This window comes from Psittacula echo (assembly GCF_963264785.1).
Source record: "Psittacula echo genome assembly, chromosome: 13".
Lineage (NCBI taxonomy): Eukaryota > Metazoa > Chordata > Aves > Psittaciformes > Psittacidae > Psittacula > Psittacula echo.
Genome location: NC_137749.1, coordinates 9903918 through 9922684, shown reverse-complemented (window position 1 = coordinate 9922684; position 18767 = coordinate 9903918). Strand labels below are relative to the sequence as shown.

Below are 18767 nucleotides of genomic sequence, written 5' to 3'. Positions count from 1 at the left end.
AAGTGTTGTTGTATTGCCCCACAGAAGACTCCAATTAAAAGAGAAATTTTACTTTGAAGGATGCACAAACTACAAAGCATGATGGCCTGGTACTGTGAGCTTTTTGATTTGGCTCTGATGCCATGGTATGTAGCATGCGAGTCACGCACCAAAAAGAATAACCATTAAGGGACAACAAGGCACTTTCCCAGGAAGCTGGGACATTGTCAGGAATGCCTCTAAGCTCGAATACTTGACTGGAAGGCAGGCAAAGAAACTGAGGAATATGAATCACAGCTATACAATCAACCAATCCCTAGATCTGCATCTAACCACGCATTTTCAGAATTCTTTGAAAAGCTCCTACCTTGGGTACAAACGTGTCCCAGATTTGTGCTGGTCACCGATTCCACTTGCCAGCAAACAGGCTCTGGAGAGGGTGCAACAGTTGCCATTTTCATCTGCTGACAAAGCCGTGACTCCTGCTGCTGAAATCCAAGCCCCTCCAAAGGCACTTCAAGCTCTTCTTCCTCTTTAGTAATGAAATACAATTCACAGATATTAAGAGACATCCTGATCTCTCTCCCAAGCCTTAATCCTTCTGCTGTCTAACCAACTGGTAGGATTTTTTTTTAACCCTTGCTCTATTTCTGTAACATGACTGAGTGAAATTAAGTACTGGCAAGCTACAATGACATTAGCAACTTTGTCATACTTTGTGCCATCAAATCAAACTCTTAAAAAAAGTAAATGCTAGTAAATGTCATTTAAAAAGTGGAAGAAAAAAAAAATCCTGTGTATGACACTTTGTTATATCTGAACATCTGCAACAAAACCACATGCAACTGACCATTCCCTTTGGAGATGTGAAGGTTGAAACACCTGGCGCACGTGCAGAGCAAAATCCATCACCCTTTATGATGAGCCAGCTGTGCTCAATGGTCCCACATACATGCTACACTGAAGTGCACCTTACTGGTAAGGAAGATTGATCACTGCAAATATCCGGTAACGGAGCCAAACCTGTTTTTTATGAAATCCATATCAAATTACACTTAATTCCCACTTCTCACTGATAAGTCCACTGCATCTCTATAAATACATTAGTCTAAAATTCCCACCTTCTGCTATTCCAGAACTTGGGATGCTTGTAACTCAGAATCCATGTATGTGTGAGTAGAATCTCTTTATTACACACCAGCTGTATCTGCTTTTCAATTAATGCAGTGTTAAAACAGTTTTCTTACACACTGAGATGCATACTGTACAGAACAGGAGTAAATTCACTGAACTGCTGAGAGCTATTGGTGCCCTTTCTGGGAAGGGCAGACTGAATCAGCAGCAAACCACTCAAGGCTATGGGCACACAAACAAGCTCTCACTCTCTGATAAAAATGAAGATATCCTTCAAAAACAAAGGCCTGTCCAGTCTAATTTGAATCACCTTGTATTCTCACATCCTAAGGTGTGCACAGACAGCTATCATGGACCAGCAGATACAACGTATATTCACAGTCTAACTTGGTCTAAAACTATATGTTCATTACATCATCATTCTACATTAATTTAGGATTTTTACAGTGCGAGGCCTTGAAAAGGAATATCCATTTCAACTTTTCGTCATTGCTAAACTACTCCAACCCCCTCAGGTGCTGAAAACACTTCACCATCTTCACCAGTGTAGATAAGAACTTGGAATTTATCACAGTAATATTCTCCTGAACAAGAGTTTCACTTGTAGAAAATGTTTAAGACAACATTGCAGCTTAACAGCTTGGTAAAAGTCAGATCAATGCAGTTTGAAAGATGCAACATTTTTAAAAGGATTGTATTTTCTAGGGTTCCTGAATAATTTGTACAAGAAAAGGCTTACCAAAGCAGGCTCCAAGTTCTTTCATCCACTAATATTCATTGGTAAAGAAAAGAACCCATCATCTAAACTTGTAGCTGATAGCCAATATAAGCCTTAGGATAAATGAGTTTGCTTGTAGAGAATTCTCCAACAGTTCCCGAAAAGGAAAGGTCACACACTACAGCACAAATCACAGGCAGCTTCTGTTCTGTGATGTTCACTCACTATCAAGCACAAAATGGAAACATCTAATGCAAAAGAATGCAGTTCTTATTCTCAGCACTCTTTTGCACATTTCTCTGTGGATGCTTCAAAATACAGCATTGGAAGTAGAAAAGTAATAGCTGCATCTATACACATATTAATAGACCAAATGAGCTTAAAAATAACACAGGAGGAAGTACTTAACTACAGGAATCTCAACTAGGAAAATCATAATTCACTATTTCCTTGTTTACGAAGCAGAGGACGGCTGAAGGCTCATTTTGTGTATCTGCCTGCCCTTTATACCAGATACATGTATGATTTAACCACATGCTGTCAAAGTACAAGAGACCATACAAAGAAGGATCAGCCCTAACGTGACCCAAAGTCAATATACATATATCCATTACACTGCTAGCATCTGAAGACAAGCTGCACTCTAAACGCAGGAGACGTACACACTGAAATACTAGAAGACACTTGATTGAAAGCTAGGAAGAGACATTACATCAACATTCAAAGAAAAGCAAGCTAAAAATGATGACTTCAGAAGACCACCCTGCAAGGCAGCTAAGAAGTCAACTCCTTTTTAACTTATTCCAATGCTCCAGAATCACAGTTTTAAGTATCTAGGGTAAGTACTAACAGAATCTTTCTTATCCACTTATTAACCAAGAACACAAAACAGTAATTAATTTAGCAGATACAATACTATACAAATAATCTGCAAACCCTACAGCCTCAGCTATACTGCTGAGAACAGTTTTGTATGCACTCAACTACTGAATTACTTACTAGCTCACCATTCAGAGTAAGAGCTCTGACAATCTGTTTAATTATAAGATACATCATTGCTTAAGGTGCTTTGCTGTGCTTTAACTAAATTACACCCCACTGACAAAAGCTGTTTTGGGCAGTCTATTTCTAGGAAGATGCTACAAGACTAATATCAGTCTATGTTCTTTTAGGAGCAATCAGCACACTCATATCGATCTTCCATCACATACTTGTTTTTGTTAAGTTTTGAAGATCCAGTTTTATAGTATCGTAAAACTAGATTTAATTTGAATAAAATTATGTGTCAGCCCTTTTTGATGTAGAAGTGGCTCAAAATGAAAGGGCAGGAGTCTGGCACACCAAGTGTGTATTTCTATCACTGCACTTCTGGAAACAACACTTGTTAATATTCTATTAGGCTGTGTCTTTCAGTATATGAGAAATCAAGAATCGCTGTCTGTTAATCAATCACTCGCTCTCAGAGGTGTTAAATATACAGTGACTGGCTTCTATTCCCTGACTGGGTCATACCCTTTATTCTGTGCAATTTTTATGAGTGGCATTATTCCCAAGCTAAAATTAATGAACAAAATATTTTTCTTTATTCTTGAAAATTACAAGAATTGGTTGTTTCTGGTGTGTATCTCATCATTTATACTACTTATACTTTAATACAGTGCACAGATATTTTATTATATCTTTTTTCAGAAGGGTCAAAGGGAGGAAGATAATCAAGAAGAAAAACACAGTAGGATCTCCCGTTATTTGTCTAAAACAGATTTCTGAAGAGACTATCTTGATATTTGTCCTGTGGAAGATGCTGTTACAGCCCTGAACATAATGTCCTAGTTTTTCTAATAAAAACTTTCCCCAGGGAGGTAAAGACTCCACTAACTCATGAGCCACAATATTCTGCACAAGTGCAAGAGCACAAGAACATAAGCACAGCACATTCTGAAGGAGTTCAGAAGCTCAGATTCAGTATCAGTTAACAAATCTTTTGATAATACCCAGTATTTGTACTGTCCTGGCAGGTTTTCAAACGTAAGCTTTACAAACCCAGTTTAAAATAAAATCAGTTTCTGAAGACATAATACGCAACAGTCACTTGTCTCCAGGCTGAAGATGGAACAGGTACTGTACTCTGGAGACCCATTTAGCACTCTCACCTTACAACGCACCACACAGAAATCAAGCACAGAGAAAAAAACCCCACAGATTTGCAATGCATATTATTATTTATATTGAAAAGTCTGCCTCCAATTGAGCTGAATGACAAGTATGGGGTATTTTTAGCCTTCCCATTCCCAACAACTGTCTAAATACATATAAAATCGTACACACATAGAAAGAGGGACATCATACCTTTCAACATCTCCCTGCTTTAGTGAGGAAGAAACAAGCTGAAAACAATTCAATGCAACAACCTACTCCAGCTTTCCTCTCCAACCTCTTTCCACTTGTTGCCAGGGTAACCAGTGTTTGCAGATGCCTATAGCAGGCGCCTGGGTTCATGACTTCATCACAGTTAATATTCTCTCTCTCGGTCTCTCTTTATACAGAGAATACACTATATACATAAATCCACACATTCTGAACATACAGATTATGCAACCCCTGCAACCATTTTTATACCGAGACCATCTACTTTGCTATTCTGATGCGCATAAAGTGAAAAATAACACCGTAAAAAATATTCACATAGCAATTTGCACATGTGGAGAAAGTTTAAAAGCAGTAGTTCTGTAACCAGTAAACATTTGTTCTGCTCTCTCTGCACTGCACTGCATGCTTAAGTATTTGATTTCCTCATGTTGCCAGGTATAAGAGACATTAAAATATTTGGTAATGCTGTAATGTTAGGTGGAATTTCAAAGAAATCCTTTAGTCATGCACTAAACCAATTAGATGACAACTGAAAGACAAGCCCAGAAAATGTGACTAGCACCTGGAGAAAAACGTTTTCCAGTTTCTGACAAAAGCAGTTTGAAATATTATAGCACTGGTACGTTAAAGGATACAAAAAACCCCTTACACTGCACACACAAAACACCATTTCATTATAGGAAAAAGGAAGGAGCTGAGCTTTGAACTCCAGAACAGAATACTAACATAATTTCAAAAGAAAATGCTTGGAGAAATGAACAAGCAACAGTTTTAACTGCTTAAAGAAAGCACTTGCACCACTTGCCTTCATCCCTCTATAAAATACCTTCCCCAGCAGTTCTATGTGTCAAGACAAAAAGCCTGAAAATACATTACTATGATTTAGCAAATCTGTACTATCTTGTTTTCCAGCAACTCCAAAAGAGTAAGGATTGAATTCTGTGTGCCTACAGACATTAGGAAATACTTATTTAACTGGTTTATTTTGTATTTTTATGGCCATCCAAAGCACATGTAATTGCTCACAGAACTGTTACTTATTTACATTCAAGGTAGATCTTATTTTTTCATAGTGATGGAAAGGGATCTGATCTTTGCTCCCTGACACAGTAATCTTACCACATACCCAAAGAATAGTGCTAATGTGAAAACAATTAATCTTCTGTACTCCATCTGCCTCACCCTCCAGAGTGATGGGAATTAATACAGCTTTTTTCCCCACACAGCCGTTGCAAAGGCCATGGAAAGCTTGAATTTGAAGGAACTCAGAGTTTCCTCAAACACTGTGCTACTAAGTCAACGGAAAGACTGCACTGGAACACAGGTTGGTTCAGCTGAACACAGTTTGTTTAAGGATGCTGACCCAAGAAATAAGGGTGCATCGGCCCTCAAGCTGTATCTGCCATGAGCTACTATACCACAGCCAGGCACTGAGACTGCTTAGCTCATCACAGATGTGGTAGGTATAGGTGCTAGCCCTTCCTTACATGTTTTCTTTCTCTAAATTCATTCCAAATATCCTGTCATGACTTTTTTTTCTCTAAAAATCCACTACCAAGTCATAGCTGTAGAAATAAGTATTTGACTTGAAATACCAAATTCAGGAAATTACATTCAAAGCTGACACACACAGCGCCATGTGTTAAAAATTAAGTGCCAGAGTAATTTTGGAGGCGAAAAGCTGCAGAACACAAGTTCTATTGCCCCTGAAATGAAAGAAATTCAAGCAGCCTGGTGAACAGAAGTTCACACTGTAATAGCATGGCACATTGCTATATTTATCACTGGGGTCCTGAACAGACAGCCTACTGTACAACGATGTGAGACATACCCCAAAATGCTTCCTAATGCCGAGGTCAGCTGTCACAGAACAACATGAATGCGACTAAAACAGGTGGCTGCTCTGAAAGTGTTTCCTGGAAATAGTCCCTTAGGGAATTAGGATTTAGTATGGGCCATACCAGATCCCTGTAACAGCCACACTGAGGCCAGCCTAACAGCAGAGAGTGGAGTACCTATGTCCAAAAACATTTCCTGCACTACCAAGCTTCCTAGAGGTGCACAAAGCAGGTGTGCATGTTGGTAAACAAAACAGCGCTCTGAAATCAATACTAACTCTTCTTAAAACAAAACAGAACTTCAATAGAAATAAAAAAGCATGGGCCTAGGTCAAAAAGACAACAGTTTGATATTCAACTACATGAACGTTCAAATGGCACTATAAAAATACAGGTAACTGATAGTTGTGTTTTAATATCTGACTGAGCAAGCACACATTATTTCAAGAGCATCACCTAGTAGCACCTGTGGATAGTACCAGTCACTCATTTGCAGCCTACTATTTCTGAATGCTATGTACTCATTACCTAATGGAAGCTGTAAGACTTCCTTCTCTGTCAGTATTTTATCCTCCTTTGACCTGATAGCCAGCTAAGCACAATGCAATTAGCAAAAGCAGCTGTCTGAAACATCTCTTAAAAGAATACAATGACACCTCACAATTTCCTGAGAACTATGTAAGTAACATAATACCTGTGCAGTAGGCTTACAACTACATCTCTCTTCAGTCTTCATTTGTGCAGGAATATATGTAAATTTTATGCTGCTGGCAGTGATCTAAAACTAGTGAAATGGAAACATATTGTAACAGTATAGCAGCATTACCATGTTCTTTTACAAAAGGTCTCCAAAACCCGTGTTCCTTTAGTATAAGATAAGCACAAGCCAGCGACTCTCTGGGATCTTGTGGGGGATTTAAGGGTGCATGGGGCTAGAAAGCCTCTTGGACCACAAACCTACCCAGGTGGCACTAAACCCCTGGCTGTGTACTAACACCTCACAGGCCACAGCTGGGAAGCTGCTGCTCCCGTCCTGTTTGTTCTTACTGATCTAACACAGGTACATAAAACCAATCTCAGTTTTAATTTAAAAGGATCTTCTGCACAGCACTGGATTGAACAAATACTTTAGGAATCTGAAAGGTAAAGATCAGAAATGGGCATTAAGTTTACTAAACCCCTCTTTTGGCATGAGTTTGTTGTGACAGCAAAGTAAGTGAGCATACTTCCCACAAAGGGAAGAGGAAAAGACAGGGCTGACTGGTGCTGTCTGAGCACTATGCAAAAAAGAATTAAGAAGTCATTCACAAACAGGAAACCTCTGCTGACTTTCAGCAGTGAAGTTGTTTTCAGAGGGTACCCATTGTGAAAAATAAAAAGCTTCATGAAAAGCAAGCATCAGACAAAGGGAAGTGAGAATACCAATGCCAAGGAGGCTGAAGCAGCGTAAGATCAGAGACAGCAAATGCAGAGCTAGCTAAAGGCAGCCCAGTTGATTTCTATTAGTGACTCTGCAGTTACTAACAGGTGGATAGGAGCTTCTACCCTACCCAAAGGCATGGAGTTACAAGTATTTCAAGAAGAGTTTTTAAAGCCTTGCAGGAATTCAACCTTGGGAACTGAGGAAGACAGCTGCCAAAACCCAGCATAAGTCAAGAGGGGAAATGAAGGAGAAAGTGATGAAAGTTGCATACAAGTAACACAAGAAAAAAAGAGTAGAACATGTGCATTGAAGAGACAACCCTCATGCCAGGTGACTGTTATATGACAAGGACTACTCATATGAGCCCAGCCTAATCTTTTCTGTGTTTCAGGGGTTTTTGAGCCATCAGTTAAGAACAACTCTCTAAAGCATGGCTTTGTATTCAGCAGAAAAAATATGGTAAAACACTGATTGCAATCAACAGGGCTGAATGTTACTACTTCCAGTCATTTAAAAAGTATCCAAAAGCTTGAATTGAAATCCATAGTTAAAGTAATGCATTACCAACAGGGCCAAATATTTTGGACGTTTTGTGTAAGCAGGAAGTTTTCAGTCCCTCTGAATTACAGGCTTTTAAAATCCATGTTTGTCTTTAGAAATTTATGACAAGCAACCACAGAAGACACGGAGATCAGTATTTGGCAAACCTCGACTAATGATGACAACCTACAATCTCTATTATTTCACCCAGAAACAGGGATTGTGGATGTCCACTCATGTCTGGATATCTAGAACTGTGAGGAATCGCATTGAACTCTTGTGCCATGCACTTATAATATGAAGATAGACACTGTCAGTGCAAAATTACAGAGCTGACATTCTTTGTAGTACTTCCCTCTCCCTCATGTGAATTGCCTCAGTCTTCTGAGAACTCAGTATCAACTTAAGGTGATGAACCAGTTGTTAGAATAAACTAAGCTGCAGACTTCTGTGAAAAGATGCTCTGTACACCTTAAAGTACTCTTACAACTCTGACGCCAGTTAAAAGTCGATCAGATTACAACGCTGCAACTGAATTCTTAGGACTTGCCGCTTGAAAACCCTCTTTATTTTGAACATCTGCCTTTTAGGGAGTCTGCTGCTGCCTACATAAACAATTTAACTTCATTGCTCACCACAACAGTTGTACTTACTTTTCCACGCAACTGTCCTCACTTGCATTCATTTATTGTGCTTCTGAAAGTCTAGAAATTGTACAAGTTGCATTACATTTACACCATTACTTGCCCTGTTGCACCTAGCTAACAAACATTTGAAATCAAAGCAGGGTATTCACATGACTTATTGGAGTGCAACTATCCTGCACAATACAGGAAGAATTGTCTTCCTTTGCTCTGAATTAGGACAGCTATATCATGACCTTGGCTTTATATGGAAATGCTTAGCTTTAATGGACAAAAATTGAATGTAGGGGAGGGAGAAGTGTTACTTTTCTACTCTGATTTTATATTCCAATTTGGTAAATAGCTGGCTTTAAGCAAAACACGTAACTTTAATTCCAAGTATAAAAACTTCTCTTGATATCAAATCTCAGACGTGAATGTTTTCCTGTTCATTTCTTATAAGAATCATTATTAGAGTAAGGAGAGCAAAGAAGAAGATGATGTCAAGATTTGTCAGCAATTTACAGCAGTACAATGCTGCAGGAGTGTGACAGGCTGGAGAGGGTTTATCTTAATTGTCCTATTTTAGTTTCCCCAGAGAAAAGTTTAGGCTGAGACACAAAGGTAACAGTCCCATGTACATTTATACGTCAATGTAGAAAGCTCTCATGCTGAAATTACCATCATCACTTTGCTGCTGGACTTCCATCAAGCTGTATTCTGTACCAGCTGCTCATGTACTACACAAAATATCACTAAATTATTTACATAAGAAATGAGTGGCATAGAATCAACATTGCCTGGAAAGCTATTCCTTTTTCTGGGTGAAGTCACAGAAAATGGTAACAGTTAATACTCTTTGATGTGAAATACTTGCACATGAACAAAAAGATACAGGAGGAAGTGACGAGCCAAAAAAAAGATGAAAATGGATTACTCAAAAAATGGGAGGAGTTTTTATAGAAACAGAGCTAATGGAAGGCAGAAGAAAAAGGGATGCAGCAGAACTAGACGTAATTCTTTTTAGAGGAGGTGGATGCAGAGGTAGGAGAATTAAAAAGAAAGGACACAGCAGTAACTGGTCTCTCTCTCAGCTAGAGAAATGACCTGTCAGGTAGGTCTGAGAGCCAGAAAGCGAGATCCAACACACACGTTCAGCAGTGGAATGAAAGCTCTGCAGAGAGAGCCTCTTCATCTTCAGACACAGTTTCATGGGTGTAATTCTGGCAGCTAATTCTTCCATCTCTCTCTACCAAGGCAATGAATAGCTACCATGAAAGAACAACAAACAATATGCAACTTTACAATCTTAACAAAAACTAGGCAATGAAAAGATTAAAATAAACCTTCAATCACCACAGTGTGGGAATTTGCAGAGAGGACAGCACGGCAAAAATGCTCCTGAGTTCTGTCTGAAAACCAAAAGAACACGCGAGTTCTTATCTGCATTGTCATTCCTACCATTGGTCTCTTTAGTAAGCATACAGCAGCTTTACAGAGGATTCACTTCTTTTCTCCTGTTGTCCAGGCACAAACCCAAATTACTTCCTGTTGATCAAGCTTGCCAAGACTCTAATGACACTATGCAACTCCATTCTTTAGCTTCACAAGGACAATAACAAACATGGTTTACACATTGACTAAGCCATTCCTTTCCTTATCACTCCCTTTTCCTTTCTTCCTATCCCAAGACAATCTCTCCCGGATTTGTGAAAAAGAAAAATTCTATCATTATAAAGCAACTGCTAATAGTGGATGTTAAATTCCAATCTGTTCTCAGGAATTAGCAAATTGGGGAAACTGATTTCTCCCTAATTTGCTCTTCACTGCTGACAAATTCAGCAGATGATGTGCATTCAGATGCTGAGGCTGATTTCATATGGAAAGAAATGAAATACCACAAGTATAACAGATAAAAATTTCAAAAAGTCACAGAACATCCAGACTAGATCAGAGTCTATTCATTATTAACCAACTTTATGCACCGTTAAGTCTCACAAACCTGGGCACTATCTCCTATCTGCCACTTTTCACCATACCTATTATATATATGGTTCATTCATAACTTTATCTGGGCTTCTATGGATTTGTCTATGACATTTTGTGAGTACTGTTAGGCCCCAAGCTTGTGAACAGATGGGAGTGAGCACAGGCAGCAGCAGACACCATTTCAGATAGTGTTCCTGCTAAGGTTGCAAGAAAGTACAAACTATAGAAGGTGCTTTGCCACCTTATCATGCACAGTGTCCTACAAATAAGCACAACCACCTCTTCTAGGTACCTAAGGCAAGTCTGAAATCGGGTCTAATCTTACTTCATTACCCAAAGTGGATCAGTACTGCCCTGCACAGTGACTTTGGCTACTGCTAACAAGACAGCCTGCCATGACAGCAGTAAAGAAAAAGACAGCATTCTCATTTACTTCTTTCCTAATCTATACAAACTGTATAGGACCAAGTACACAATACAGGCCTAAACAAGCCACGCGATTGTGCTGCAGAACAACTAACACTTGTTCAGTTTCTTCAATCCTTCTCTGTAGTCTAACTTTGCATATCACCATACAAGGGCTATAAATAATATATTCCCAACATTCCAGTCCCACCAGATGCTTCTCTTCTCAAATGTGAAAATTAACAGTGATGAAACACTAACTTTATGAACCATCTAGAATCTTGGAATTTTCACAATGTTATGTATCTCCACACACACATACAGGGCAGTGATAGCTGTGCATCTAATTATGTTAATAGGGCACTTGCGAGTCAGATGCAGGCTGTCCACCAGTTTATTTCAATTGCAATCACTTCTAACATTTTTAAAGATTTAACGTATTTTAAAGAACCAGATCCTCACCTCTTCGAATAAAACAGAAATGGGGTATTTTTATGCTACTAGAGACTTGAATTCTCTATTTAAAACATACAATTATTTTTTGGTTGCTATTCCGTAATTTCACATCCAAGTATGCAACCTCCATTACATATGCAAGTATGTGGCAGTGGTCACTCTTTTAATCAATCCTTGTAATTAAAATATGTATTATGTAAATGTGCCCAATTCAGGACCAAGACAAAAATCCCTGTAGCCTTTTGAGCGTGGTCTAGTGATCAGAAAAAAGGACAGAATCAGAACTGAGGCACGGAGGCACCATGTGGCCTTGGCAAACCCATTACAGAGCACCAAAATATTCTGTCTCCCTGAAACTTACCATGTGCAAGATCACTTGTGCTGGGAGGAGTCTCTGCATTTTGACTCCGCAGATGCTCAGTGTCTCTGTGTGACTCCTGGGATGGAGGTACTGAAGATGCTGTAGAGGAGGAGGAAGAAGAGGAAGAGGCTGGTTTGGATTTGGAATGCAGATCATTCAGTCTCAGGAGATTTTCAGGAGTGGCAGTGTCTGGATTCACTGGGGTAGGATGCAGTGTGGTTGCTGTTACTGGGAAGAAGCTCTCTCTGTTGTCCTTTGTATGCTTTGGAGTCGTGGGTGCTTCTCCTGTGGACTGCATTAAACAAAAAAGGGCAGGCAGAGACAGTGAGAAAATACATGTCAGTAATTCTGCATATGCATCTGCTTCAGTGACAACTGTGAGCAGTACAACTTTTTGTAGACAGAAAACACTGTCTCTAAAGTGAATATAAAATCAGTAACTATTACAAGGAAATGTTTTGTCTTTATGGATTATTTTTCTGTTCTTTATGGTCTATTTAGCAAAGCAGCACTTGAATATTTATTCATATTCACATTGGCAAACTCTTGACCTGAACAAACAGATCTGCAGTGCTTTAAGAGCATTTGCAAATTATTAGAAGACATAATTCTTAGTGAATGATGTAAGAAGAAATAGAGAAAGCAGAAAAATCTATTTGCTTGCAAAATAAGTGATCATCTTAACCTCAAATCATAAATTCCCAATAACTGCAAAACGGAGTAACACTGGTGTCCAACTTGGAATAAAGCTCTAGAAGATCTGTTGCCTTTGCAGAAGTAACAGTGGCACCAAAAGTGACACTCTGAAGCCAGAGCTAAGAATTTAATGCAGTATCATTGATTATACAGACAGAAGGTAGAAGGGTGACATAAATTCACCGAAGAAGGGAACAAAAGTACCCATAAATCGAGTATCTTCTCTGTATTTTTTGTCAGCAATCAAATCTTCTTGCCTGTGAGGCCAGAGAACACATTTATTTAATGCTCTTTATGGTCTTCATTCAATGAAGACTTACTGGACTGTAAAAGATACAGTTGAATGGAATCTTCAGCTATTTAACTTCCATCTCATACTTCTACTGTGAAAAAAAACTCGTTTTAACCATGGTGCTAGAGTATGGGTGTTTGAAACAGGAAATACGAGTTCTGCTGTCAAGTGTAAAATTAAATTGGGCCCTAATGGCCTAGATGACCAAAGATTTTTTACAATGCCAGAGGAGTCAGCAGAATTTCACTGAGAGAACGGAGTAAATCGCAGCTGGAGAAAACACGTTTAAAATTCAAGGGTGGAAAACACGCAAGTACAGCTTTTTTTAAATAATTGGTGGAATGTATTTTTGAAGTTCCTGAACTTGATTAATCAATCTGCAAAAAGCATTTGATTAAAACCTGCCAGATGCTATGTGCACACAAAAAATAAAACATAGCAGCTGTATTCACAACTATTACCACGTTAGAGCAAAAAAATGTCTATTCTGCCTCTGAAAGCAGGTTTCTGATGTTTAAACCATCAGTTCCAAAACCAAAGGTCTCAAGACTCACAAATGGGATCAGACAAACTTGAGGGAAAGCGCAGAAGAAAGCCTTAAGCCAGAAGTGAGATCACTAGAGGAAATATCTTCAGCTGTGATTTAGAGGGAAAACCCTTCACACCCAAGCACTTCATTAACTTACATAATGTATTATGTAGAACCTGACATTTCCGTGCTTGTATTATATCCAGGTTTGGGTTTTTTTCATCAGAAACACATGAAGGTACTACTAGTTAGGTACATACTTGTTAAAAATATAACTGCATCTCAAACTGTATTTCTATAAAAATGCACAGCTATTTCCAGAGACAGAAAAAGACACTTGGAAAGCAACTCAGCAAATATTTGAATGGTACTCAGAAGAAAAACAATTAGAGAGAGGAGGAGTACAGCAACACTCCTCCTGCTGGAAGGGACCTCTGCATGTTTGTAGTCCAATTTCTGCTCAAAGCAGAGCTGATTTCAGTCAGATCAGCTTACTGAGGGCTTGCGTCCAGCCCAGTTCCAAATGTCACCAAGGATGGTGTCCTGGGTTCAGCTGCAGCAAACCACGACAGATGGAGATTCCACAACCTCCCTGGGCCCCTGTTGTAGTGCTTTACCACCTTCACAGTGAACATTTTTTTCCTATCATCTCATCCAAATTTCTTTTGCTGCAACTTTAAATTGCGCTTCTCATCTGGTTCCTTCCTCCCTGCTGAAGATGACAATTCCATACCCACACCCTCCATTAGTCTCCTGTTCTCCAGGATGAAGAAACCCAGCTCTCTATGACTTCACTGCCATAAAGGCATGTCGCTGACCTGTGTTCAACTTTTTTGTCCACAGCTCCAAATCTTTTTTGGCAGAGCTGTTCCCCAGCCAGCTATGTTGCAGAGGGATCACTCTGCCCCAGGTGCAGGATTTTGAATTTCTCAATGTTGAACCTTCGGCAAGTTCTTCCAGTCTGCGCAAGTTCCTTCGAATGGCAGGTGCTCTCCAGCGTACTGACCATGCCCTCCAAGCTGGTGTCACATAAACTCAATGAGGATTCACTCCATCCCATCATCCAAAGCATCAGAGAGAATGACACCCCAGTATAAGCTTGAGGAATGCCACTGGGAACTGGCTGCCAGGTAGAACCCCAGTGGTTGGCCAACACGTGTTTAGCCAGGCAATGGAGGCAATGGACAAGCACTGAAATAAAGAAGGCCATCTTGCAAGTTGTATGTGATCAAGCACATAGAGAGAAAAGGTTGAGACTAAAGTTACCCCTTACTGGTATACACAAACGAAACCAAACTTCTATTTAATGTTTCTCAAAGTGAAGATGCTGTGCCAGGGACAAGAAAAATTAGGTTTTATTTTGAACTGGTTCCTCCAGGTGAAGTTGTGGTTTGGGCAAATTATTTCTGGCTTTTTTTTTTGCAGAGAACCAACCTGCTTTCTGAAGAGAGTAACACTTTATGCGCACAAAAGAATGAAGCTGAAACTAACATGATGGTTCTGTCTCAGTAAAATCATGACTAAAAATTCTAATGCATAGTCAAAAAGTGCAGCTTTACACCAAAGAACGGCAACCAAAGATTTCCTCATTTATGGCTTTAAAGGGAACCTTCTACCTGTGATCGGGTGAAGGGTTGTCTAACACTTCTGTAAAGAGACAGGTTCTTTTAGCCCAATGAAACAGAGACCTTGAAAGGAGAAAAAAAGCCAACCCCAACCCAAATCCCTCTCAATGACTTTCTCTTCTCAAACAAGGGGGTGGAAGAAAAAAGAGGAGAAATGCCTGTTTTTAAAATAAGAGTCAAAGCATAAAAAAACCCCCACCCTTTGCTACTATGTATCCTGTAGCTCATACAGCCATAAAAAAAGGGATTTAAACCTGCTTCGTATGTTTTATTGGACCCAGAAACTGAAGAGCACCCAAAAGCTGTAAGCAGAAAATTAAGATGAACACCACAGTAAGACATATGCTGTTTTCTTTCAGAGATTTTGGTTTTAGTGTAGGGGCAAGAATTCCAGTTCAGGGCAAAGTCACTAACTCAAGACTTATGGGGCCACATTTCATCATCCTGCCCCCAGGAAAACACAAGGCTTTATAACACTGCATGTGAGAAATAATCCCAGAAAAAACTCATTACAGGAAGTCTTGGCTTTGCCAGAAGCACTTTATGTTCATCTATTTCTACTGCTGTACCAGCAGCAAGGAATAATAAAGATTATTTTCCTCAAAGATACAGTAGGGAACTGAGCAGCAGTGACAATAATCCTTTACCAGCGTTTTATGTGGTTTCTCATTAGGAGAGGGTTTTTTTTTTTAAGTTTCTATTTTGTTGTGGCACTAAGTCAAAAGTACAGCAATTCTCCTTCCCCCTCTTTAATTCATTGCACTGTGTTAAGTGTCTGTTACCACCACTACGTTTAAAAGATGGTGGCTTTATTACAAAGTGGCTTTAGTCACCAAGAGGAAAGGAATCTTTTCTTACACTGATGAGGATGCCACTTACAGAACAAGTGCATGTAACTGAAATAAGATGAAAACTCTTATCTGCCTCCTTATCTTTCATTGTAATTACAGGTTCATCTAGTCAGGATTGGACTTCCTTCTGCATGCTTTAAAACAAGATGAGGTACTGAAGATTATGCAGTGCTACTTCTGTCTTGACTACCATACTACCAAAGTGGATGGAACTAACATATAAGGATTATTCATAACCAAAGGACATGTCACAGAAGACGAGTAAAACAGTCCATTAGTTCCATAAATACCTGTTTTCCTATTTGCTCTTCTTTAAAAAACTTAGCAAAAATGTTCTTCATTATGAAGTCTGTATAAAGCTAAAATTTAAATGAATAACTCTCATGCATGTTTGTTTGAACTGTGACTATATCTGACTCATGCAGGTGACAAGATCAGACTCCTTATTTGTTAAAACATTTACTATTTCTGTATACTCCTCAAAGAGTTCATTCAGCTTCTCAGAGGCTATGGACAAACCCTTCCAATGGAAGCTGGCGGATGAAGTAGTAAGGAGGGGGGGACATTGGGAGTGATGCCATTTTTCTCCCCAAGTCACTGTTACGTGTGACAGAGTCCTGCTTTCCTGGAGATGTCTGAACACCTGCCTGTCCATGGGAAGTGGTGAACTAATTCCTTAGTTTGCTTTGCTTGCACACACGGCTTTCACTTTACCTATTAAACTGTCTTTATCTCAACCCACGAATTTTCTCACTTTTAGCTTTCTGATTCTCTCCCCCAACCCACCAGGGGAAGTGAGTGAGCGGCTGTGTGGGGCTTAGCTGCTGGCTAAGGTTAAACCATGACATTACCATACTGATTGTTGCTTGCAAAACACAACAAACAAATCCTACAGGAACCTTCTGATACGGCTCCTAGAACAGCTCACTGCTCTGGGGCTGTGGGAAAAAGTAACAACCAGATGTTCCACAGAAAGGGATAGTGATGGTCTCCCCAACACAAGTTCCCTGATGAAAGACGCTAGCAGTACACCTGTTAACGTAACTTATTCTTGGTTTTGTCAATTTATTCCTGTGTCTCAGTTTGGCATTCTGTGGGACTGATGTCAGAATCCACCTAACAAAAAGATGTGCCTTTGAAAAGAATACCAGCGCATCACCACAAAGCCCTGAAGCTGTCACACAAAGTGGCTGAACAACACACTGGCTACTTGCCACAATACTGGCCCCTCAACTTCTGTTCAATATAGCGTTTTAATTAAACTAAAACTATTCTTATATTTTCCCCAATCTCTCTGCAGCAATATTTGAAAGAAATCTCATTTGGAAGTTTTCTTCAAGGTACATTAGAACTAGCAGCAATATCCATGGATCCTGATTCCGAAAAACCTTGTTTTTCCCAAGATTACAATTTTATTTCCTAAGATTACAGTTTTATATATAGAAAATAATTAAGGTTTAGATACATCTAACTGAACTGCACTTTGACCTAACAAAATCCTCCATTTACACAAATGCATGCAGGGGCATAACGTCCTGCTCTATGCAAGCAGCTGTATTCCAGCAATGCTTCATACACAAAAACATCATTATTGGACCAAAAGAGATAAGGCAGCAGGATGAAAACCACTGTCAGACAAAGTAAAAGATAAAAAGTGACTTTTCTTCCCTTCATGTTCACTTAATGATTGCTTTCTGCAGGAGACAGAAGGAGGAGAGCTGTTAATTATATCAAGAATACACCTCCAGGATAGAGTGAGAGGGGGATGCCATGGCAACTGGCAAATGCAACAGTGAACAAAATGGTCACCCTATGGTAGGAGACCATGAAAGAACTCATCCTTTTGTCCCCCCCTACCTCCACCTCCTCCTTCCCCTCCTTTCTTGTCATCTTTGCTGCATTAATAAAGCATACAGACAACTCAGGAAAAACAACTTTTTCTGTAAAGCAGCCTCTGACGTCTTGATGTGCAGGAAGATGAAAATTAGCAGCATGTGGGTGGAACAAAAAGGAGGGGAAAAAACACATGGGGTAGAAATAGAGCTGATTATTTTCTAATAATTTAATATTTTACTTAACTCCTCCCATCCCCAGGAAAGTGCCTTTGCAAAAAGCTTTTAGCAGTTTCTTGAAGAGAACAGCTTGGTGGTTTGTTTTTTGCGGTTTGGTTGGGTTGGTTTATTTAAGTGGGAATTAGAGACAAAACTGCTCTAGACATTCAAGGCAGTTCAAACAAGTCACTCAAGTTTTCTACTTGAAGAGCATGTCACTGCACTGCTGACTGCATTCCACAGCAGAAGGGGAAACGCTCACTGAAGTGCCCTCTAGCTTCACTCACAGAGACAATTTTTCCTGTTCCAAATAAAATGTCACAATCCCTGTAAGGTCCAACACAGAGATTGTAACATCACTAGACTGATGCTCCAGAATCAATCTGAGCACTTCTGAGGTTGTGTGTGGTTCCAGCTGCAGACCCCAAACAGCAAACCCATCATCTATGGCATCATTCCTTAAATTTCTTCATTCTGGTTTAAGGTTTCAAGACATTTTAGACTTGAAGACATCACCAAAGCTGGGAACAATTAAATACCGATGAAAGGAGAAACCAAGACCTCAGTTACCTGTTTTGAAACAAGAGAAGGGCAATAAAACAGCAGCACTAAAGCACTGCCTTTCCTCAACAAATACATTTTTTATATTATAGAAGCAGCAAGCTTCATAAACTCAAAGATCCCACCAGGAGCCTGAAAGGCACAGCTGATCTGCATAGCCTGGTTGTGCCTTTGCGTTTATAACAAAATGTACTTGTGTTGATTCTGGTGGCAGCTTCTTTATGAAACATCATGTTTAGTTAAATCCAACACTGAAAGCTGCTGAAGAGTTTTGACTGCAGATTTAGAAAGGGAAATGAGGAAAGCACTCAGAATTCGGCACCAGCCAG

The 18767-nt window shown here is 39.5% G+C and overlaps 1 protein-coding gene across 5 annotated transcripts in view; it reads right to left on the bottom strand.

Moving 5' to 3' along the window:
- Window positions 1-18767, bottom strand: part of CABIN1 (calcineurin binding protein 1) — a 115764-nt gene that overhangs the window by 8906 nt on the left and 88091 nt on the right. For all 5 annotated transcript variants that reach the window (XM_080628580.1, XM_080628579.1, XM_080628582.1 and 2 more), the window contains 2 exons: window positions 11834-12125; window positions 347-511 (listed from right to left, as the gene is read on the bottom strand). In XM_080628580.1, coding sequence (XP_080484706.1) covers window positions 347-511; window positions 11834-12125 — 457 coding nt within the window. The remainder of the gene's footprint in view (window positions 1-346; window positions 512-11833; window positions 12126-18767) is intronic.